General features: G+C 40.0%; 2 protein-coding genes across 5 annotated transcripts in view; both read left to right on the plus strand.

Annotated features, from left to right (window-relative positions):
- LOC140341329 (B-cell receptor CD22-like) overlaps positions 1–13,439 on the plus strand; it is a 38,658-nt gene extending 25,219 nt beyond the window's left edge. For all 4 annotated transcript variants that reach the window (XM_072426991.1, XM_072426994.1, XM_072426995.1 and 1 more), the window contains 6 exons: positions 1,654–1,911; positions 3,997–4,093; positions 5,532–5,601; positions 6,687–6,814; positions 8,123–8,189; positions 8,578–13,439. In XM_072426991.1, the coding sequence (XP_072283092.1) occupies positions 1,654–1,911; positions 3,997–4,093; positions 5,532–5,601; positions 6,687–6,814; positions 8,123–8,189; positions 8,578–8,721 (764 nt within the window). In that variant the 3' untranslated portion in view covers positions 8,722–13,439. The remainder of the gene's footprint in view (positions 1–1,653; positions 1,912–3,996; positions 4,094–5,531; positions 5,602–6,686; positions 6,815–8,122; positions 8,190–8,577) is intronic.
- Positions 13,440–17,147: 3,708 nt separating this feature from the next.
- On the plus strand, positions 17,148–18,122 carry LOC140341210 (free fatty acid receptor 2-like). Its single transcript, XM_072426776.1, has one exon. The coding sequence runs from the start codon at positions 17,148–17,150 to the stop codon at positions 18,120–18,122; it is 975 nt and encodes a 324-aa protein (XP_072282877.1).
- The last annotated feature ends 6,464 nt before the right edge of the window (positions 18,123–24,586 follow it).

Raw genomic sequence — 24,586 nt, forward strand, 5'->3', positions numbered from 1 at the left:
TGAAGAGTGGTGATGGTGGGAACAGGTGTACAGATGTGGGAACCTCTCATACTGAGAACAGAAAATGTGTAGACCTTGGATTTCTACACAGGTATGGTGAGAAGATCCTCACATTGGGCACAGCTGGTATACAGAGCCAGGAACTCAGAGTAGGTATGGGAGATACCTCATAATGGGTACACCAGGTGTGTAGATTGAGAGTATGGGTATCAGATGAATGGGAATGTTTTAAAACAGGGACAGCAGGTGGACAGCCTCAGAAATGGAGCAAAGAAATGATGAGAGGCCTTTATAATATTATTATTAATATTCATAAACAGGATTTATATAGTGCCAACACTATGCAGTGCTGTACACAGTGGCTGCAAATGACCCTGTAAAGAAGAGCTTACAATCAAGGAGGTGGGGGAAGTTTCACTCAATAGGCGGGAAGATATGCAATGGTGGGTAAGTAGTGAGGATTTTAGGAGACAGAAGAAGTAGAGTAGGCATGCAAAGTCATTAGTAGGTCATTGGAGGAGCGAAGAGAGCGGCGGGATTGGAAGGAAAAGCACAGGAACTTGGATTTGATTCTAAGGTGAAATGGAAGCCAATGAAGAGAACTACAAAGGAAGATAAGTGATGGGAAGGCTGTATTGAGGGTAGGTAGGTAGGTAGGTAGGTGGGAAGGCTGTGTATGGGGTAGGTAGGTGGGAAGGCTGTGTATTGGGTAGGTAGGTGGGAAGGCTGTGTATGGGGTAGGTAGGTAGGTTGGTGGGTGGGAAGGATAGATATGTCTGGCTGCAGCATTCATAACAGATTGTAGAGCAGAGAGTCGGGTTAGTGCAAAAGCAAAGGGAAGATCAAGGAGTAGGAGGGAAAAGTTGCCTTTTGACTTAGCTCTGATGAGGTCATTAGACACTTTAGTAAGGGCTGTTTCAATGGAATGGGCAGCTCGCAAACAGATTGGAGAGGATCACGGAGAGAGTATTTGGTGAGGTAATTGGTGAGTCTTTTATGGACAAAGACCTCAAAGTCCTTGGAAACAGGAGAATGAAAACAAGAAGTTTGGAGCAGAGTGATAGGACAGTAGCTAGGGGGTATGGAGGAGGCTAGTGAGGGTTTTTTCAAGATAGGTAGAATATTGACATGTTTGATAGCAGAGGGGTAGATACCAGTAGAAAGGGAAAGGTTGAATAGTTTGGTTAGGGCAGGGGCCAGGGTGGAGGAATGGGCACAGAGTAGATCAGAGGGAATAGGATCAAGGGGACAGGTAGTAGATTGAGATGATGAGAGAAGGGAAGAGACTTTGTCCACAGTGACAGGGCTGAGGGAGGCCAGTGATGATATATAGGTGGAAGGGGTGGTATGGTTGGAGTACCACTGAGAGCAGAGACTTCATGTCTGATTTTGAAAATTGTATCTCTAAAGTAGGCTTTTATATTGGGAACAACTAGTATACAGAACCAGAAACACTGGAGTCCTCATTGAATGACCTACTATGAAAAAGCCACCTTTGGAATCTGTTACATTTCTGATTGTCTAAAACCAAACCATTATATCTCCACCCCCACCTACTCTTGGGTGATCACAGAATGCAATTTAAATGAAACTCTTGCGAGAGATATTTACTATAAAGAAATAATTAACTTAATATATTGCTTGCTTTGGCAGATGCTCCACGAAATGTAACTCTGAACATTCTACCAGGAGAACATGTAACTGAACATATGGATGTAAAAATGACATGCACCGGAAAAGGCAACCCAGATGTTGGCTACACATTTTATCTAAACGATGTCCCTTTGAGCAGCGGATATGGCTTTTTTAGCCTGTACAATGTACAAGTAAAAGACTCTGGGAAGTATTCTTGCGTGGCACAAAATGATGTTGGTCCTGGAATTTCGAATGTAGTCTATCTACATGTATCATGTAAGTGTAAGCTCTGTAGACAAGTGTGTATCTAGTTTGGTTTATGAGGGCTAATATTGCTTTGTTTGTGGAGAATAGTTTCCAGTGAAGGGTATTTTACTACAAAGATGAAGTTCCCATTTATTCAGGTCATCTGTTAACATTATCCCATCCCTGGTGTCAGGAAGTCTGAAGGGTGTTAAAACTAAAACAGGGTTGACAGAACAGGGTGGTTCAACAAACTTTACACTTCCTGATTCTGGTCAATCAACATCTGCACTGTCACATTACATGGTTATTGGATTAAGGTGTTTGTGCTTTATGGATATAAATTCTGAGATATTTCCAACACTGATAATGCAACTCTGAAGGCTGCAAAACATCTTCACCAAGGACAAGGCTAGTGGATGGTGACTGATACTTGATGCCACATGGACATTGAAGACAGTTGTGATCTTCCAGCCTTGTGGTAACAGCTTGGTGAAGGCTCTTTTCTGCTAAAACTAAACTATGTGACCTCCGTGTACAAAGCCAGCTCTATAAAGACATGGCTTGACCAGTTTGGTGTGAGGAAGTTGAGTAGCCAACACAGGACCCCAACATCAGCCCTAATGGACGCCATTGAGATGAACTGGATAACGAGCCAGGTCTTCTCATTCAACATCAATACCTTAACAAATGTTCTTTTGGCTCAGTAGGCACTCATTCCCAAAGAAATACATTTCAAAATCTTGTGGAAAGTCTTCCTATGGGAATTAATAGTGTTAGAGGTACATAGGAGGGTCAACTCTATTCTAACTTCAATGGTTTTGGAATGGGATGTTCAGAATCATTAATTACATGGTAAAACATTGCAAAAGCACCAAATAGATTATGATGTAGAGAAGCATTATTACAGAGAAACTATCTTGTAACCCGAGGCTGACTCATCCATTAAGGGTTAAGTCACAAGTGTGGAATGGCTTATGATTTGCAGCAACTCACATCAGAGATCAGAGAGTTACAAGGATACATGAAGTTTTGAAACTGGAAAAGGGTAAGATTCCCCAACTGTTGTCATCTAGTATTGACCAATTTGATTTGAGATTTTCTAGTGTTACATGCTCAAGTGAGTCCAAAACGATTCACTAGAGGGCACAAGTGTATCATTAGCCGTTTAGTATATCATATTTGAGAATGGAAATAAAGCTGAATGCAACAAGCAAAATCTCTGCTATGATTCCACAATTAATTTAACATCCAGGCAGCCATCCAGGAACTCTTGGGAAAGCCTAAAGTGGACCTATCATCACAGTTTTATTGTTAGATAATAGGGTAGCTACTCCATTTATATCATGTTTTTTTATTTTTTTATTACTTTTTGGGGGAGGAAGGGGAATCCCACAGCCTCATGGAATACTTGCATTACATATTCCAGGAAGCTGTGGGCTGTTCCTTCTGCACATGTCTGAGATCGGGCATGCGTCAAGGGATTTCCTGGAATGTAAAAACAAAAAAGCGCCAATCTCATGCATGAGCAGTGACATAAGAAGTCAGTTTTAACAATTGGAAAAAGACATGTCGCCCGATCTAGCGCCTGTGCAGTGTAAAATCATTTCATGTGAGGAAAAACCCTAAAAAAGGAGGATGGATGCAATGGGGATGGCCAGGAAGAAGAGGGAAGACAGAGCAGAACTCACTGGATTTATCAAAAGCTTTTCACGGGTAAAGAAAGGTAAGTGTTTTTTTTTTGATCGTTATGCTTTAATATTCCAAATTCCATGAATGAATGAAATAATTCAAGCACGGTACATGAGCGTATAGATTGTGAGATTTGGGGCATCTCCCAGGAAGCAGCAAGGAGACCCGGTAATATCACCAGGGTCTACAGAAAAAATCCAGAAGCCAGGGTCCATGGCAAGCATTTTTCTTTATTATTCCAATGTTTGGTTTTCAATGAGCTAGTATTTTTTTTTCAAGGGTGGAAGACTCATGATGACTTTATAACTTCATAGGCGTAAGGCATAATGATAAGACTGTGCCAGGCCGGGTCTGCTTTAAGTCACTCTGTTATGCTATAGAATGTTTCGTAGTATTAAGCCAAGGATCTGTTCTTTTGTTTTGCAGACAGCCCCACCTCCATAGGAAAATTTGCATCCATGGCAGTGTTTCCCTTCATCGCTCTATTAATTATTATCTTTCTGATTGTTCGATTCAGAGTATGGTAAGATGATTTGCTCAGATCTTGGACGAACCCATATGACACATTCAGAACATCGAAGCTCAGCTGACCAATATGATCAGTATATCAGCAGGACCTAAACACATGCCCAATCCACTGATCCACCCTCTATAATCAGGACTGGCCACGCAAGTAACATGTTAGATTTCCCTGGGAAGTATGGTCTCTTTTATGGGTACAATTTAATTGAAGCAATTCCTGAACTTACAAAATTCATGCAAAGTCAGCATAATAGACTTTTGTGGGGAAATTCCTACTTTTACATATTTGACAAAGAAACAGGAAAAGAGAATTTGCCAACAGAATTTGCCAACTTCTAATTTATTTATTGGTATCATACACAATGGGAAGTGAAGAAAAGTCCCTTCACTTCCTATCTAATTAATAGGTATCAGACACAACAGGAAGTGAACAAAATTCCATTATAATGGGCACAGCAATAAAAGCCTTTAGAAGCTCAGGAATGGCTTTATTGCTGTCTGAGCCCCCATAGGGATGTTCTCTCCAACCCCAGTTATTAATTTTGTAAAAAAAAAAATCAATAATATTCTTTGGAATTATTTAACACTTTATTAAAATTGAGTGAGTCAGATATGATATGTACCAAAACCAATGGCTGAACAAGTCTTACTATACCTGCACTGTAGTGCATACAATTGTAAACTGAGGTTTTCTTGTTGCCAAATATAGAATCCAATGGATTATATTTTTAAAAAATTAAATTAAAAAAAAAGGTACATTTTCCAGGCTCCTATCCTGGACAGAAATTGCCTACTCTGATTTTATTGTACACTGTAAACAACATTAGATGCTGCAGCAAAGTCAAATAGAGCCTGCTTTATTTCCTGGCTGCAGGACGGCCAGCATCATGTAGCCCCTTCAATCCCAGCCCAACTGCCCCTGGCCCGCCCATTTCATTCATTGGATTTCAGTTCTTTCAATCATGGAGGCTTAGTATCAGATGTGGGTATTACTTGGGGCGTTCAGCCTAGGGATGCCTATTGATCCAGACTGATCACCCATTAAAGCATTTTGATATTTGCATAATTCCTCCTATGAGCCAGCCCATGCTTATGTTAGAGCTGAGGAAACTTAAGATGGGTACTGAAGCAGGGTGCTGTGATGTTTCCAGGAAGCTATCTATGTACAATGCCCTGTATACCCCTCCCACCATCCTGCATCGCATAGTGAAAAACAAAATCCTACAGCCTTTTATAATAACCCCACCCACTGATGACATCACTAAATCCAAAATATATAAGGAAAAAAAATAATCGTATTAGCATATTGATGACGGGGTGGAACCAGCAAAAGGCAAACTCCAAAATCAGAAAGTTACATGATAACAGCACCTTGATAATTACCTTTATGATAATTGCAAATCTTCTTCATATTATTAATTTCTTCTTTCCTTGCCTAGCATCAGAGGAGCGTTCTCTAGAAAAAAAGAAGATGACACAAACGATTCATCATTTTTCATTATGAAAAAGGTAAAAAGAAAAAATTAACTAAAATGCTGCGTCACCAAGAGCAAAAGTGCTTGGGCAGTGAACCTAATATCATAGCTAGGGATGCCAGATTCCACTCAACACAATGGCTGCAATTTGAACTCAAGTTCTATGCAAATGTCAGGCAGTGACAATTACAAAAGCAAGGCTGTGAGGACCACGCTGTACTTTATTTACATCTAAGGCGGTAAAATTAGGTGACACTTAAAGTGCACCTGTAGTCAGATGTGCGTTTGATGTAATATGGTTCCTCAAGACTGGACAAGATAGACCATAATGGGAGAACTGGGATGATCCAGCAAACCTGGAATAGATTTTTTAAAAATCCTTTGCTATTAGCTGGTAAATCCTTTTATTTTGGACCAGATCCATTCCAGGTTTGCTGGATCACCCAGGTTCTCCCATGTTGGTTTATATTGTCCATTCTTCAAGAGTATTAAAAAAACAGGTCCAGTTTGTAACATTGACATGTAACATTTTATAAAACTTATCACCTCTCAATATGGGTCTGATTTTTTAAAGCTCTCCCAGGCTGGAGCGAATACACTTTCATCAGTTAAGCTGGGTGATCCAGCAAACCTGAAATGTATCTCACAGAATTCAAAACATTTGTTAGCAAATAGCATATGATTTTGCAGAAATCTATTCCAGGATTGCTGGATCACCCAGCTTCACTAATGAAAGTGTATTCTCTCCAGCCTTGGAGAGCTTTAATAAATCAGGCCCTATCACTCCGTGATAATGCTTCCATCTGCTTTTGGGAGGATTAGGCAATCTTTGTTCAGACAACATTCATGTTGGCCATCCCTCCATGAAATTAAGAGAGATAAAATACAAAATTAAATAAAGTTTCATATTTTTTTTAAAAAATAGGAGCAAATTTATTTCGCCCCTTTCATCCCACAAAACACCCCCAATCTACAAAATAACACCCATATATGGAAGAAACTCCGCCTACTCCCAAAATGTCCTATTATTTAGGAATGTCAAGATTAGGGCACCTGTGTAAGATAATACTTGAAGTGAAGATGATAATTACCTTAATTTAAACTTATTTTATCCAACAGTCGAACAACGAATCAGCTGACAACATGGGACGTCAGGCGCAATCCATGCACGGCTCCATCGACCAGCTCAATTACGCCAGTGTAAAATTCCCTCCTGCCCCAGCCAAAAGGCAGATAAACCCTCCCAGGTCAGCTGAATCCATAGTGCATAAAAAATTGAATTGAACCCCTATCTAGGAGGTCAGGTTACAGAAATCCAGCCATTGCGGCCTAGCGCCTCCCTCCAATCCTTATTAGAAGTTGGCACTATGGTAACGCCATTTCCTGTTTACTCAAAGATGTTTAAAGGTGGACAGGAGGCGGGGTTTTTGGTAAACAAGGAGGGGCTTCCAATTTCACAGCTACTGACTGGTCCACCCTGGCAACCAAAAGCTCCACCTCCTACTAGGTCATCAGAAGATGACATCACTATTGTTTACAACTTCCAGCATGGCTTGGCAGGGAGCAGTAGGCCACAGTAGCCAGATCCCTGTATCCAAACGCCCTAGATAGGAGGGGGCAATTTAGATTTTGATTGTTCCATTGGGGGCAAATAATGGTACTTATATAAGTATATACAGGGATTTTGCTTGACAAAGATGGGGTTTTAACATCACAGCCATTGACTACATCACCCCTGGCAACCAAAAGCTCCACCTCCCTTCAGAAGATGATATCACTATTGTTTACAACTTCCAGCATGGCTTGGGAGGAAGCAATAGGCCACAGTGGCCAAATCTCTGTATCCAAATATCTTAGATCCCCTATCCAATGCACACTTTGATTTTACTTTTAGGGGCAAATATTGGTATATATATAGTACAGTTATACATTTTAAAAAATCTGCTAATTATTTATATATATATATATATATATATATATATATATATATATATATATAGTGAGATCTCCCTGCCATGATTTCCAACTCTGGCTACCTTGGGAGTTTTGGGTGTCCCCCTCTACGTGCCCCAACTTTTGTTATATGAGCACAGCAGATGTTCAGACCTCAATCGCAACACAAGGATGCTGGGAGCCCCCCGTAATGGGCACAAGAGGGTATACAAACCCATAAAGCTGAAACAAGGAAGGTGAGAGCCCTTCATAAAGAGCATAGCAGGTGTACAGACCCAAGAACTCAATACAGGGATGGTGAGGGCCCCTCATATTGGGCATAGTAGATGTACAGACCAGGTAATTCAGCTCAGGGGTGGTGGGAGCCCTTCAAAATGGTCACGGGTGTACAGAGTCAGGATCTCAGTGCAGGAATGAGAGGGAGCCACTCATAATGGGCACAGCTGGTGTACAGACCTGGGAACTAGGATGCTGGAAGCCCCCCATAATAGTAATGCCCTGTTAAATCAAACCCTCACACCATAATATATAAAAAAGATGATTATAATTGTTGTCAGTGCAGGAAAATTTTTCTAAAAACTTACTTATCACTTAACTTTCAGTGCCATGGAAGATAATGACATCACCACAGTTTACAGCGTTGTCAGAAAAGTGCCCAACACAGCTGAGGTAAGTTCACCTGGGTGAATAATTCTGCACCTGCTGCAAGAATGATTACAAAGCCTGCATAGACAAAACTCCTGCAGCTGGACAGTGAATGATGGTCCACTTTGTATGTAAAAAATTCATATTTATCAAAAAAAAAATGTCCAGATGTTTAAATGTTTCACTTCCTGAACATATTGTATACATAGATACAAATGTTCTGAATTTTTTTTATTAAAAATATTTTTTTTTTACATTTTGTTATGAAAAAACACTTTTACCTCTATCATAACCATCTAACATTACCAACCATGGCCAATAACATTTCTGGGTTTCCATTACAGCAAACCTGACCCTTCTGAATTAAAGTGCAAACATTTTATTTGTATTCCTGATTTTCATCTTTTTGCAGTATGAGAACATTGAGTCGTCCAAGAGAACCAATGATGAATCCCAGGATGAAATTCACTACTCCGTCATTACTAATTTAAAAAAAAAGTCAGCAAATCGAGAATATGACCCTGAAGTGGAATACGCCAAGCTGAGACATTCCTGAAGTGCATCTTGTATTGCTTTCAGATTTTTTTGGCTTCTTGTATAATCCAAAAATTATTCCTAGCTCAGTTCCCGTACACCTGTGAGTTTTGGGTGTTCCCACACACCTTTGTGTTGTGGGTGCTCCTCTATATTGCTTTCTCAATATTTTATAAAATATTCAGCACAGGGATTGTGGGAACCCTTATAATTAGCAAAGATGTGAAGACCCAGGAACTTTACACAGGGATGGTGGGAAACCCTCATAATGCACACGGCAGTTACACAGACCACAGACTGTTAGGAACCCCTTATAAAGGACACAGCAGGTGTGTAGACCCAAGAACTCAGTGCTGGGATGGCAAGAATCCCTCATAATGGGCACAACACATATGCAGGCCCAAGATCTCATCAAGGGTATAATGGGCACTGCAAGCGTAAAGACCAAAGAACTCACAATAGGTATAGTGGAAGCCCTTATAAGCACACAGACCCCAGGAAATCAGTCTAGGATGACAGGAACCCCATATAATGGCATAATGGCCACAGTGGATAAACAGTTCTGGGAACTCAGTGCAGGTATAGTGAGAATAGGTTAACATAATTGCCAGGTGAATTAACCCCCTCCTTCCCAGCCAAGCACCTATCAAAAACTAAAATGTCAGCTCTGTGTGCTCTGACCCCTTTAAAAGACAACTTTTCCAAAAGTTGTGTGACGAATGGACATTTGAATCAAGCACTGTTGCCATGTATCTCTCAGGACTTGCAATCTTCAGTAGGATACTTGGTGCCACCCTACTTCATAGCCATTACAAAGGCAAGTAATGTTCCAATGGACACATAATGAGAGATCCATAATGTACCATAAACAAATACATGGAGACTCCAGCTGCATAGGAGTGACACCATTGTATCATTGTTGTTGGGGATTCAAACTGCAAACCTTAGAAAATCTGACCACTGAAGTTTTCAAAAACCTGATGGCCTGGCAAAGCACAATAAGCACAATCATAACACAAACTGCTGTAAAGCCTGATCATGCCCTGTGTGTGTATATATATATATATATATATATATATATATATGTATCTGCAAAACATCTGCTCTGTAACCTACCATGCATGCATTGCAGCTGCACTTTGAACATTGATTTATTTTTTTTCATACATTGGCATCCAAATAAAAAAAAAATGCAAAGTACCCCAAGAAAATGTGTTCCACTTTGTGATATGATGGCCTCCAAAGGGACCACAGGGTTATTTATCTGACTGGTGCCAATTAGTCAGATAATTAACATCAGTTTGATTATAAATAAAACATCAGTTTGATTATAAATAATCCTAAAAGCAATATGTGCAAATAAAAAATGAGGTAAAGCAGACACCTTTAGGGAAAGCAAAAAATAGTGCACACATGCTGCATGAAGGTCACAATTTATCAAAGCTCTCCAAGACTGGAGAAGATAGACTACATTGGAGAAACTGGGTGATACAGCAAACCTGGAATGGATCTTGCCCAAGAATGGAAACATTTGCCAGCTATTAGCAAACTATTGTTAAGACATCAGTTCCAAGCTTTTTGGATCTCCCAGGTTTTTTGCCTATCATCTCCACTCTTGGACAACTTTAACCTCCCTACCAGTTCATTTCTTTCCGGTTTTATATGTCCAAAAGCGGTACATTGTTTTTCATGAAAATGTATTTTACAGTATAATATAGTATGGGTATAATAAAGTTTGAAACACAAAATCATGTAAAAATAATAAATTGAATACATTTTAAAAATCTATATATTTATATTTTTAAAAAATACATATTATACTCATACTAATATATATACTGTAAAATAAATGTTCTTGAAAACAGTGTACTGCTTTCACACATATAAATCCAATGTATTGCATTCAATACAGTTATATTGAATGCAATACAAATGGATTTTGAAGTTCCCGTCCCGCGGGCAAAGTACACATGTGCCAACGTCACCGGGAACTCCCCGGTGACTCATCAGGTGCAGAAGCCGGCCGGAGGAAGAGAGAAGAAGACGGTCAGTTGTGTATTCTATATGCATGCTGCAGCTGAGCCCACAATGATTTTTGTAGGCTCACGTTTTGCAAGCCAAAGAGAGATAATATGGCCTGCATAAAATTTAGGGAGCACCTTAACTTATCCACTGCCCTCTCCACCACGACAATATAACAAACATGGGCATTTCTGTGCATTGCAACCCAAAGCAAAACATTTGTTATAAAAAAACAAACAAGTACAGCTCCCTGTGCACATAAATTTGAAAGTATTTCCACCACCCAGCAAACTTAAAAGCTACACACTCATCAAGTCAGCCAATATGCCAGCACAGGAAGACTACATTGGTGATTTCTATGCTATCTGCTCCTTTGCTTCTGCTGAGTAATATATTACCTGTAAATTGGATATTTGCTATGCTGCAACGAAGCGTACATTGACTTACCTGGAGTGGTGTAAGGGAGGTACCTGAGGATAATCTTGCTGCTCTGCATTTAAAAAGCTTACTCTCTAAGGGTCATGCATGCTTGCAGTTCAGTTATACCACATTGGACACTCTGCAGCCATGGGTCTTGTAGAAATGGAAGGATAGCTATGGAAGGTGTAAAAAGGCATTATAGAACATCTGGAAACCTGCATAGTAGTTGTTTTCTAGTGTTGCAGATGTCATTAAATGGATCTGGAGGGGTTGTTCATTCTTCTTCGTCCAAAATGTGTCCAAAATGCGTTTTAAACTTACAACCCACTTAGGTACTTCAAAAGTGTCCCTGCTCAAATCAATTGAAGCCATTGACAAATGTACGAACCTTGACATGACAAATCTCTGGCCTGACCCAAAACCACAGCGCTGGCTGAACACTTGTACAAAAAAAAACAGAAAAAAGCTTTTTTAACCACTCTTATTTATTTCAGTTATAAAAAGAGGACTTTGCAGTTACTGATTGATTTTGGCTAAAAATTACTTTTTCAACCTCTCTTTGTAAAACAGTCTGTGTGAACAAGCCCTAACGCCAATTTCTGATGCAGTTACTGGGGGTGATTTACTAAAGGAAATGATGCCATTCACCTACCAAGGTGAGTTATCATCTTGCAAGTGATATAGCGCTTAGCTTAGTGAATGTGGTGATAGTTCACGTTGCAAAAAATACCCAATCATGTGCAAGGAAGAAAACAAAGGAAATTTTCTTGCGCACGTTTGGATGGTTGAAGTCAGCAGAGCTTTATCTCTTTTACTAAGCTAAGTGAAATATTGCTTGCTAGGTCATCATTCACTTCGGTAAGAGTCTTTAAGTCTTCAGTAAATCTTCCCCACTGTGCGCATAGTCTGAGCATCTTCTGATAATTTAGTTTTCTCTCTATCTCTCTTTCATACTGGGACAGGCCATCATTCCAGCTTCCTTCCAATCCGCTCTCTCAGTCTCAGACAGGTCTATGTCTCCGCTACTGCCCCTTCCACCTTCTCTGCTCCCTCAGTTTCAAGCAAGTCCATGTCCCAGCTACTGCACCTTCTACCGTATCTGTAGGCAGGTCCATGTCCCAGTTTACTAACCCTCTAACTTATCTGTGCTCCCAATTTCAGGCAGGTCCATGCCCCAGCTCCCGCATCTTTCACCTTCTCTGCACTTATAGACGCAGGCAGGTCATCATCCCAGTTCTTGAACCTTCCACCATCTCTGCTTTCCAGTACCAGACAGGTCCATGCGCCAGCACCTGCACCTTCCACTTTCTCCGCTCATTCAATGCCAGGCAGGTCCTTTCCTGGCTCCAGCACCACCTTCCTCCTGTTATGCTCTTTCAGTCTCAAGCAGGTCCAGGTCCAAGCTCATGTAGCTTGTACCCACTCCGCTCTCCCAGTCCCAGGTACGGCACCATCTCAGTTCCTACACTTCCCACCAGCTCTGCTCTCTCTGTCTCAAGCAGATCCATATTCCAGCTACTGCACCTTCCATCTGTCCCAGGCAGGTCCAGGACCATGTCCCATCTCCTGCACTTTCCACCTTATCTGCTCTCACAACTTTAGGTAGGGCTATGTCTCAGATAGGGCACCATCTCAGATCCCACACCTTCCACCTTCTCTGCTTTCTCTGTCCCAGGCCGGTCTATGTCCCAGCTCCTGCATCTTCCATCTGTCCCAGACAGGGCCTGGACCATGTCCCATTTCCTGCATTTTCCACTTTCTCTCAGTTTCAGGCAGGTCCAGACTCTAGTCATCTCAGCTTCCACTTGCTCCATGCAAACCAGGCATGCTCCATTTTCCTACCCCTGCTAATAAACATGGCAGACTACTGTGCACCTGCAGCCATGCCATTGACAGGTCATTTGCTTGCAACACAGAGCATTTCTCAGGCTGCAAGTAGTGGGAGAAGCTGCTGGATCCCTTCCATACTTCTTCTCTCTGCACAGGCTATGTACAGCACAATGATAATGTCACCACCACTTTCTATGGTAATATGTGGGTTTGCAAAGGCAATTGGTGCACACAAAGTTTTTGACATCCCATTGTGATTTATGGTATGGTATTTAGCTTATGTAATTAGAATCAAATTTAAAAATATGATTACCCTGGGGATTTTTTCATATTGTATTGTATGTATTGGTATATAGGTTTATGAGTGTATAGGTGTGTGATGATTTTTTTATCAGTTTTATATTTGGAATAAATGTCATAAATGTATATTTTATGTAAACCCAAATAAAACATATTTTAATAGAAATCTACTTTGTCTTCTGTGTTGATTCTGGTGTGTCTAAAATTCTAAATGCCCCTTCATTTTCTGTCTTCTCTTCAGATAGGGTAGATCTACCTAGCAGCATATACAAAAATAAACTCCAAAGATCTTTATCTTTTCTACAACAATGCCAAGTGTTTATGATTCACGGTGATTTAGCAAACAAAAGGTCCTTCATTAATGGTTTACATCAATCTGTTCATCCATCTCAGAGATCTGAGTGTACTCGAAATTGAGTGAGTTGGACTGACGCAAGATTCTCTCTAGTCCGTTTCAGTTTTCGTAATACACCTCTTCATATCCATTGAAGATCTTTATTGTTCAGGAAGGACGGGCTGCGGATTCAGATCCATGGTGTGGAAGCTGAATTTGTAAGGCCGCAGAGACGTCACTCGCCGTTATTACTTTACGATCTGTTATCTGTGACTAATAGTAAGTGATAGTAGCCTGGCAGTCAAAGAGAACTCACCTAATCTGTTTTTGTCTGTTCAGTGTTTACAAGCTTATCTGATATTATAAAAAAAGTGAACCTGTCTCCACTCCATTAGCTTTAGCAACACTCTTTCCATAATATGTGCATGCAAGGCATTTTGGGGGTGGTATATAGCTGTAAAAGCCTCCCTTTCATAAGCATTAAAAAGACTGCTGCTGGGTACCTCCATCCTAGACGTGACACTATAGTGTCCTACAACATGAAGCTCATGCTGGTAGGTGAGGGGTGGGGTGGAGGTTAGACACTAGAAGATAAATGCAAAGAGAAAAGGGTCCTACTACAGAACTGACGTCTTGTAATCGAACCATTGACCTTCTTACCTTTACTGTTTAAATCTCAAAAAGTATACTTACTCACTGTGCCAATTCAATGTTGTCCTATTGTAATCCGTTGTTCTATTATGCCCCGGCTTGCCCCACTATCTTGTATTTACAGGAGCTGAACGTCCATTCCCGTTTTTATCAGCCACCCCCCTTGTTAGGTGAGCCTGTCAGAAGAATCACTAGTGGAGAATATTGATCTTCATGAACCATTTACCATGCATTTAGGAGAGGAAAATAAGGATGAGTTGGCCACAATCCATATTTTTTAAACTTGACTTAGAGCTGAATTGACTTTATGAAATGAGAACGTTAATACCTTTGTAATTGGTTAAACCTGACAAAAACATACTTACCCACCCAGCCTATTCAATGTTGCTAGATTGTAAACCCCTCTTCTGCTATGCCTGGTCTTGCACCATCATCTTGCTTTTTATGTCATTAGGAGCTGACTGTTCCTTACTGGTTGTTGTTACATCCGACCCCCTTGTTAAGCATTTTCCATATATTTAGGAGAAAAAAATGTGATTTGGTTACAAACAAGATGTCTCCATCTTGGTTTAGCATTGAATTGACCTTCCACTTTCTTTTGTTAAGCCCCACAAACACATGCATACCCACCTGTCCAATTCAATGTTTCTCAGTTGTAAACCCCTCCTCCATCATGCATGGTCTTGCCTTGTTATCTTTTTTGGAGCGACCCTTGAAGTGACCCTTTTTGGTTGTTACAGCCATCCCTGGTGTTAACTGAGCCTGTTGAAAGAATCATAATCAGAGATTATTGATCTAAATATACCATTTCCCATGCATTTAGGAGAGAAAAAAAGGTTGAGTTGTCTACTATCCAGATTTTTCATACTTGATTTAGAGCTAAAATTACTTCAAGAAATCAGAACTTTCATACCTTTGTCATTGGTTAAACCTCATAGTTAAACCACAGAAACATACTTACCCACCCAGCCTATTCAATGTTGCTTGATTGTAAACCCCTCTTCCATCATGCCTGGTCTTGCACCACCATCTTGCTTTTTATGTCATTGGGATCTGACTGTCACCTACTAGTTCTTGCATCTGGCGCCCTTGTTAAGTGAACCTGTTAGAAAAATCTCTAGCTGAGATTATTAGTATTCATGGACTACTTCCTTTGAATTTTGGAGAAAAAAAGGATGAGTTGGCTACAATCAAGATGTTTCTATCTTGTTTTAGTGTTGAATTGACTTCATAAAATCAGACCTTTCACTTTCTTTCCTTACCCACCGGTGGAATTCCTTGTTGCTTGATTGTAAACCCCTCGTCCACCATGCCTGGTTTTGCACCGCCATCTTGCTTTTTACGTCATTGGGAACCTGTTGGAAAAATCTCTAGTGAAGATTAGTCATCATGGACCATCTCCCATGTACTTAGGAGAAACATGCATGAGTTAGCTACAATCAAGATGTTTCATACTTGGTTTAGCATTGAATTGGCTTTCCTAAACTCAAACCTTTTACCTTCTTTCCTTTGTTGTTGGTTAAGCCCAACAAAAACATGTTTACCCACCTGTCCAATTTATGCCTGTTCCTACTCTGCCATCTTGCTTTTACTCACATTGGGAGCCAACTGACTTTCTTGCGTCTTGCATGCAGCCCCGTTCTTAACTGAACCTGTTTAAAGAAAAATAATCAGGGATCTTCATGGACCATTTCTCATGCATTTACTAAAGGAAAAAAGGATGAGGAAAAGGAAGATCCAGATGTTTCAAACTTATTGTTGAATTGATTTCATGAAACCTTTCACCTTTTAATTTGTTGTTGGTTACACCTCACAAAAACATACTTACCCACCTGTTGCTGGAATGTAGACCTCTGTTTTGTTATGCCTGGTCATGCACTGCCATTTGCTTTTTCAGTTATTGGGAGCCAACTGGCCCTTCCTGGTTCTTGCATATGGCCCGATGATCTATCTCCTACTTGGTATAACTCTAGGTGGGCATCTTCATTCCTCCTGAGATATGTGATGTTGGTATCCTAGAGGGCCACAGAAGGCTGCACGTCTTAAAAAAACACTTCAACTTCAGGCACCCCAACTGGTGTCATCTTCTAACAAAATAACTAAAATTATTGTAGCTTGAATTTAAACAATTTTAAAATCTGTACAATACATGAGTATATCTGAAAAATTATTCTTTTGGGTGCCAATTAAGGACACTCCAGTTTCAGCCTATGTACACTATAACAGTAACATCACCTCCAATCACTAAATACTATGGATCTACTTGACATAAATAGTATCAATTTGTTCTTTCAACTGTCCAGGTTCTGATATAGCTATAAGCGATGTTCTCCCAGCAACAGTTTCCAAGTGTACAAATTTCCTCTCCTATACACGTGATCTTGTACCAGCTAACACTCTCTCCATCAAGCACAACTAGCTCTTTTTTTCTTCTCAGATCTGTAAAAATCTCTGCAGCTTATCAATTTATTGTTGGTGCTCCAATACTAATTCAAAACCATGTTATAGAATCAGTTATGTATTTATGGTTTTATTGGATGTTAGTCAAGGCCGATTTGTTAAGTGAGCTTGTTGGAAGAATCATTAGCAGAGATTACCAATCTTCATGGGCCATTTCCCATGCATTTAGGAGAGAAAAATAAAGGATGAGTTGGATGCGATCCAGATGTTTCATACTTAGCATAGAGTCGCCTCATTACAGACTCCGTTCAATGTTGAGTCCACAGTCCTGCCTTGGGAAGACCAAGAGAATCATCCTATGAAAAGGCTAAGGATGTTTTTGTTGAAGGTCTGACTATTCTTGGGACTGGAATAGTTTTCTATGCTGTAGGTTTGTCCAGGAAAGATGTCTTTATTCATGGATTCCCTGGCCTTCCGTTGACACCTATAAGATGCCTCTGGATACCCTATCACTGGCAGTTTACGTTATGACCATGTTTTTGGGGCTGCCTTCCAATCTTTTAGTCTTTTACATTTTTTGCAAGAAGGCTAAAAGCCGTCTGACCCCAAACCTTATCTACATGATTAATCTTTGCATCTCCGACCTTGTTTTCATAATGTTCTTGCCTATAAAAATTATGGAAACGTTCTTATCTGGATGGACCCTTCCGGAGATCCTGTGTCCGTTGTACAACTTCATACACTTTAGCACCATCTACGCAAGTGTTTGCTTCCTTTCTGCCGTGAGTGTTGGTCGGTACCTAAGTGTCGCTTTTCCAATTAAGTACAAGATCTACAAGAGGCCCATTTATTCTTCCTGTATTTGCGTTATCCTGTGGGTTATTGTCTTTGCCCATGTGGCATTTGTGTTCGTCATTGAGACCACCCAGAAAGGCCGTCTTGAAATGTTTCTTTCCAAAGAAAACGACGAGGTGCTCTGTTATGAAAATTTTACTCCCAGTCAGTTGGATGTGATTTTACCGGCAAGATTAGAGTTTTCAATCGTTCTTTTCTTCCTGCCTCTGGGTATTACTCTATTTTGCTATACCCGTTGTATTCAGATATTGATGAGATGCTGCATGCACGTCAAGCACAAGAAGAAAGCAATTCGAGTGGCAGTCACGACTCTGACTGTCTTTATAGTGTGCTTTGCCCCTTATAATATTTCTCACATAGTGGGCTTCGTTAAACATGACAGCGTAAAATGGCGCCAAGCGGCACTCCTACCCAGCACTTGCAATGCTTTTCTGGACCCTCTCATCTTCTACTTTATGTCTTCAACAGTTGATAAAGGATTTTACCAAGCCTGGAAGTCTTTACAGCACAAATACAGCATGTCAAAGAGAAAGCTTTCATCCGTTTTTGCAAAGGAACCTCCAGACCAGGCAAAGACACAGAATATAAAAACTATTTCTATGACTGTATAGAGGGGGTGGGCACATGTTATTACTACAGAGAATATTTTCAACAGAAACATATTGAAAGTAGAAAAGTGCAAAGCCTTCTTCACTTTGCTTCTTCTTTTGGGTTTTTGTATCTCTTCTCCTGTGTTAAAGCACAGTAAAGTTACTACCACCATTATTTGCCACTGAGCATGTCCGTCATAGGGACAAACTAATATCACTCTTTAGGAGGCTGGTGGGTATGGGACCACCTTCTTAACCAAGACCACCGGTCAACATATACTGTATGTAGAAGAATATCTCAGGACTTTGGGTAGCCAGGTTCTTAATAGCTGAGCTGACTTGCTTTTACCACAAGCTTACTGTTATGCTGGTAGTAGTAGAAGCATCACAATGATGTTGTCACTTCGGATTGACTTTATACATAAAATCTATTTTATTGTTGTATTAAGCAATTTGTAACCACGCCTTACCACCAATTGTTGACCTGCTTTTGCAAATTCCAATGTTCTGACTGGTCAGGCTTTTAAAATTTTTCTAAAAATACTGAGCATTTATTTCAGGAACCTGTACTATATAGATACACTCTCTCCAGATCCAGAAATATACTTTGCACTTTTATATCATGTTGGCAGCAAATGTTTTGTTTCCAAAATATTCCAAGGTTTACTGAGCATGAAGGGATCACTGTTCCTCAACATACAGTGTGATATTTCTAACATGGCTTTAAGGAAGGACATCTATCTAATATGGAATCACTTTAACTCAGGAACTGAATGAGTCAAAAAGAAAAGAAGCCTACTAGAGATTCGACTAATGCTGAAATAGGAATCATATTGTTAGCCTTGAAATCCCCTTAAAACATAGTCTGGGTAGATGTAATTCCAGGAGATGAGTCTACCAATGCCCTGCATACCCTAAACAATAACCAATTAAAAAAAACTATTTCCTTTTTTTCATTCTTTGTTTCATCTCAGTGCAGCTGATCTTCTGGAATGTCTCCCCAGCCACATTTTTATTAGCAGCATGGCAGGATGGGTTTCCTAATGCTGACAACAGTAGGCCATGTATGTGTCATTTCTGGTGAACCAGCCAACTAAAGTCTCAATCTTACACCACAGTGACTAGTGGACAACTAGGAACCACAGCTGGGAGACAAAATGTTGTCACAATATAAAAGGAAGTACCTGAGCATGGACCTCTATGGTAAGATTACCAGGTTTTATTTAATAAAAGCGTCAGATTTCAAAATATAGAAATCTACTTTTGAAGATTTGTTTTTAAATGTTAAAGCTTGTATCATATTTCAGTGATTAGGTTTACATGTGGTTAAGTCTTAAGTTTATCTTTGAAATCAGTTGTGATAGTTGAGACATGTGTGACTGCAAAAGTCCAGAAATGTAATAAACCTAATAAACCACTAAACAAATGGCAAATAATAACTAATATTGGTGATAACCATAATCAATATCCAACAGATTTATGTTTCAGTCAATGTCACTTTTATGGCAATTGGGCTTCGGGCCAAAGAGATGTCTCACTGGCTGTCATCGGGTGGTTTGATTTGTGTTAAAGAACTTTAGGCAGGAAATGTCTCATGTATTGATATTCATCTTTATTAAATTATCTTATTTTTATTATGTGACTTTACCTTGTACATAGTATTGATATAAGATGATATATATATATCTTTTATTTTATTATATATTGCTTCTTCCTCCTCTTCTCATTCATTTTACAGTACTTTTTACCCTATCCTCCCTCTCCTCCCTTCTTTCCTTTCTTTCTTTGCTTTCCTATCCCCCTATCCCTTCTTTTCCATCCTTTTGTATTTCTTTTCCTTTACTGAGCCTTTCACCACATTGGTTGCCATGTCTCTCACTCTCTTTTCCTTTTTCTTAATTTCATAAAATTTTGCTTCCCTTTCCTGTCCTTTCTTTTATTTATTTTTTCTTTCTTTCTTCCCTTTTTCTTTGCTTCCTCCTCTTCTTCCTTCCTCTCTCTTTCTTTTCCTTCTTCCCTTCCACCATCTTTCTCCCTACATTTCCCTACACCTTTCCTCCTTCGTTTCCATTGAAACTTTTATTTTTGTTTCCCATTTCTTTTTTCTTTCTTTTCTTTTTTCTTTACTTGATTATTCCTTTTTTATTTGTCTTTTCTTTCCTGTTTTCTCTTTTTCTTCTTTCCTTTCTTCCATTCCCTTTCCTACCTTCTACGCTCCTTCCTTATTCCCTTTCTTCTTTCATTTTTTTCTTTTCTATTCTTTTTTCTTTATTCCCTTCCTTTCATTCTCTTACTTCCTTTCCTATTCTCTACCTTCTTTTCCTTTACTTCACTAAGTCTCTCTTTCTTTCTTTGATCAAATTTTTCTTTCCTCCCTTCCTCCCTTTCTACCTCTATCCTTTTCTTCTTCCTCTTTTACTTCCTTCCAACTTCCTTTATTCCTTCCTCTCGTTTTCTTTCCATCCCACCTTTTCTGTCCTTTTTTTTTCTTTTCCAGGAATTGTATTGCATACGAGTGATCTTTATACCTTCTCTTCTCGGTGGTATTGTCCCCCCATCCCTGTAGATGAGTCACACAGCAGCTGTTTAATGGTCTGTTGTTAATTTGTTATGTCAAGTCAGTGAAATGCTATTACTGATTGTGATTCACAGATTGGCCAATGAGTAATAATATGGAGGACAAAGTCCTTTTATTACCTGTACAATAGCCAGGTTATATATTCTCTCCTCTAATTACAATCCCTCCCACACTTTCCCTTTCAGATGATGAGAAAACAATTGGGATATTGTGATCTTCTACAATCACTGTACAATATTCTTGTAGATATGTTTGTAAATAAAGTTTTGCAACAAATCCTTGTTTTAGTAGTGCGTGTCTTCCTATTGTATGAAACATATTGGAGTGATCTGTAGAAAGAACAGGGAAGTATAAAAGTCCCTGTTGGATGATTATTGCTCATATACCTGCTGGTGAGTTGCATGCTTTATATATTATAGGTAATGTGGAGGAGGAAGAGAGAGAGAGAGAGAGAGAGAAAGAGGAGGAGGAAGAGAGAGAGAGAGAGGGGGGGAGAGAGGGAAAGGGAGATAGAGAGAGAGGGAGAGAGAGAGAGAGGAGGAAGAAGAGGTAGAGGAGGAGGAGGATAGAGAGAGGAGGAAGAAGAGAGACAGAGAGAGAGAGAGAGAGAGAGAGAGAGAGAAAGAGGAGGAGGAAGAGAGAGAGAGAGAGGGAGGGGAGAGAGGGAAAGGGAGATAGAGAGAGAGGGAGAGAGAGAGAGAGAGACAGAATGAGGAGGAGGAAGAGAGAGAGAGAGAGAGGGGGGGAGAGAGGGGAAAGGGAGATAGAGAGAGAGAGAGGAGGAAGAAGAGGTAGAGGAGGAGGAGGAGGAGGATAGAGAGAGGAGGAAGAAGAGAGAGAAAGAGGAGGAGGAAGAGAGAGAGAGAGAGAGAAGAAAGAGAAGAAAGAGAACAAGGAAGGGCAAGGGAGGGAGGGAAAGAGAATAGAGGAAGATAAAGGGGGAAATAAGAGAAAGAAAAGATATGAGAGAAAGAGAGAGAGAGAGACCACAAAGAGAGAGAGGAATATATTGGGGGATAGTGAGAAAGAAAGAGAAATGGACATAAATGAGAGAGAAATAAAGAAGAAAGAAGAGATATGGGACAGAAGGTGAAGACAGTAGAAGAGAGAATGGGGAAGAGATAGAAGAAATAGAGAGATGGAGAAGAGGGAGGTGAGGAGAGATAAATGTAGAGAGAGAGGAGGAGGAAGAAAGTGAGAGAAGAGAGAGAGAGAGAGAGAATAAAGAAGAGAGAAAAAGAAGGAAGAAGAGTGAAAAAGGAGGTGAAAAAAAGAGAAAGAGAAGAAGGAAAAGGGAGGAAGAGAGAGAATAGAAAAAGAGGAGAGCGAGGGAAAGTAGAGAAAAACAGGGACATAAATTAGAGAGAGAAGAAAAAAGAGAGATGGGACGGGAGAGAAAAAAAGAGAAAGAAGGAGAAAGAGGGGAAGAGAGAATGAGGAGGAGAGAGGGGGCCAGGAGGAAGAAAGAAAGAAAAGAGATAGAAAAATTGAGGAGAAAGAGAGGACAAGGGAGAGTGGGAGAGAGAGAACAGAGAAAGAGAAAGCAAGATGAGAGACAAGGAGGAAAATAAAGAAAGAGAGAGGAACAAAGGAAGATAGATATAATATGGATTAATATAACAAACTCTTGGTAAGGGATCACATCAAGGTAATCTGTTTCAGCTCAATGTATACTTTTAGAACTGAGATTATCAAGAAAATGTTTATATATCCTAAAATTCCAGTGCCATCTCTAGTTCTATGAATATACCAGAAGTAAATGTTCTAGTGTGTACACTAGAGGGTAGCACAGACTCATATATAGGTAAGAATGAGACACAAGAGCTCAGGATTTTACAAGCCTTGTTAAAGCTAAACATAAAATAATAAATGTGTCCAAATCAGTTTTTTAAATTTTCCAGATTGTTAAAAAAAAAATCATTCCAATTTTTTCCTGCCCTTTCCTATAAACACAAGCATAGAGCAGTTTAGTGACTTCCAATGAGCCTTGTAGGGTCTGCCTGTAATAATCTCCAGTCCAGGTACACTTGTATATTTTGAATGTATCAGAGCATCCCCATAGATATGGATTACTTTTCCCCCTGTGACCCTTGCCGTCAGGGGTAGGGAGGACGAGGACAGAGTAGGGGGTCTGCCAGTGCATCAGTCACCACCCTTTCAGACCTCACAAACCACTAAATTCATAATTTAAATTCCACCGACTATTAATATGATTTTTTTAAAAAAGATAAATACATTTGTAAAATAATGATTTTCTTAGTGGTGCCTGACAAGGACAGTGGCGGCTCTGATTCATTGATCAGCTCATGGTTAGGTGAAGTATTACTGGTACTATTGTTAGTATTATCATTAGTTCCATTATCTTTGGTATTACTAAAGAAATGCAAAATATTTGTTTGCTTTTTCTCACTCATTTTGGGTTTGTGTCATTCAAATCTAAGAGCAAACAATAAATGATAGTTATCAAAGTCAAACTTTTAGATGCAATTAAATATACCAGTAAAGAAAATACACAGTTATGGTCATTCTTACCTAAAAGAGCATCTGAGAAATAAACAAATAAAATAAAACAATCGGATGAGATTCGGTATTTGCGGAGCGGGGTGACTGTTGTAATGGTGGAAACAATACTGAAGCATACAGCTCAGCAACGTTTACCCCATACAAGTAATACTACACTGACGTCACGCTGCGCCTGCCTTGTTTTTCCATCTCTAGTACAGTTTGTGAATTTAGTACAATATAAAGGCGGAAATTGTCATTCGGAGTTAAGAATTTATTAGAATATTATTTTTGTTTTATTATTAAAAAAAATAAAAATTGCAAATAAGGTCCAAAAGTTCTGTGGACCACCAAACTTTACTCATGGACCTCTGCTTAGCGACCGCTGTGCCAGTGTCCCTCTTACATGCCAAGCTTTCTCATGCTGCCTCTTTCATCATCATTGGCTCTAGGCTGCAGACCTTCAAACTACTCTTCCCTACCCCATCCTAAATTATGATTGGACAGTGGAGAATGCTGGGCATCCCCAACTACTAATCCCAGGGGAAACACTGGAAAAAGAATGCCTGGAAGGTAAGGGGCAATGGCAACCCGCCAGGGACCCTTAGACCACATCAGGGCCCAGGAGTCATTCAAAGTTTTGCTAGGGTCCCCCTGATTACATCCCTGCCTAGTGATTACAAAGCAAGTTTCTGTTTTTTGTCAGCACTGAAATGTGAGCCAGCACCCCTACCTACCCCTATGACCACATCCCTGATGACACAGCTACTGTTCCAGCACTGTGTGAGATGACATCAGGGACAAGGAAAAAATCAATAGGATCAATAGGAATACTGCCCACTGTGTACAATACAACAGCCTGGGAGTTAGTGTGGGCATCTTTTCATTGGCTCAGATAAGAACGTACCCCAAGAATATTTGATCTTAAGGATCATATACCTCAATGGCGATCAACTCCAACATGAACGTCATAGAACTTTCATAAGACCTATCATGCACCAAATCTTGGTGCATTCACCCATCTCAAGTATTGAAGTATCAGCCACACATGCTATGCCTTGTTTTAATGGGTCAGCCAACTCAAAGACATCCATTGGGAGAAGAGGCCCAATGCAAGCCACGATGTGGTACTGTAAAGCAGGAAGCTCATTTACATTGATCATTTGCATTCTCTTTCAAAGATTGGGAAAACAGCCAACCTATAAAAAGCCAGAGAATCGGGGGCCCACCAGAAAAAGTGAGATGGATGGCCTACCAGAATGTATAGATTTCCTTGCATAGTGGCCCAAGGCATGAGGAGCCCATCGTGGGCCAGTGACCTTTTATAGGGCACATAATGGACACATATCACTGGAGCCCATCGGAGGACCTGTGACCTTCTATATGGCACATATTTGAGGCATAT

The sequence above is a fragment of the Pyxicephalus adspersus genome, chromosome 11 (genome assembly GCF_032062135.1).
Source record: "Pyxicephalus adspersus chromosome 11, UCB_Pads_2.0, whole genome shotgun sequence".
NCBI lineage: Eukaryota > Metazoa > Chordata > Amphibia > Anura > Pyxicephalidae > Pyxicephalus > Pyxicephalus adspersus.

Coding starts and splice junctions, on each gene's coding strand:
- LOC140341210 (XM_072426776.1), top strand. CDS start 17,148: ATGCCTCTGGATACCCTATCACTGGCAGTTTACGTTATGACCATGTTT.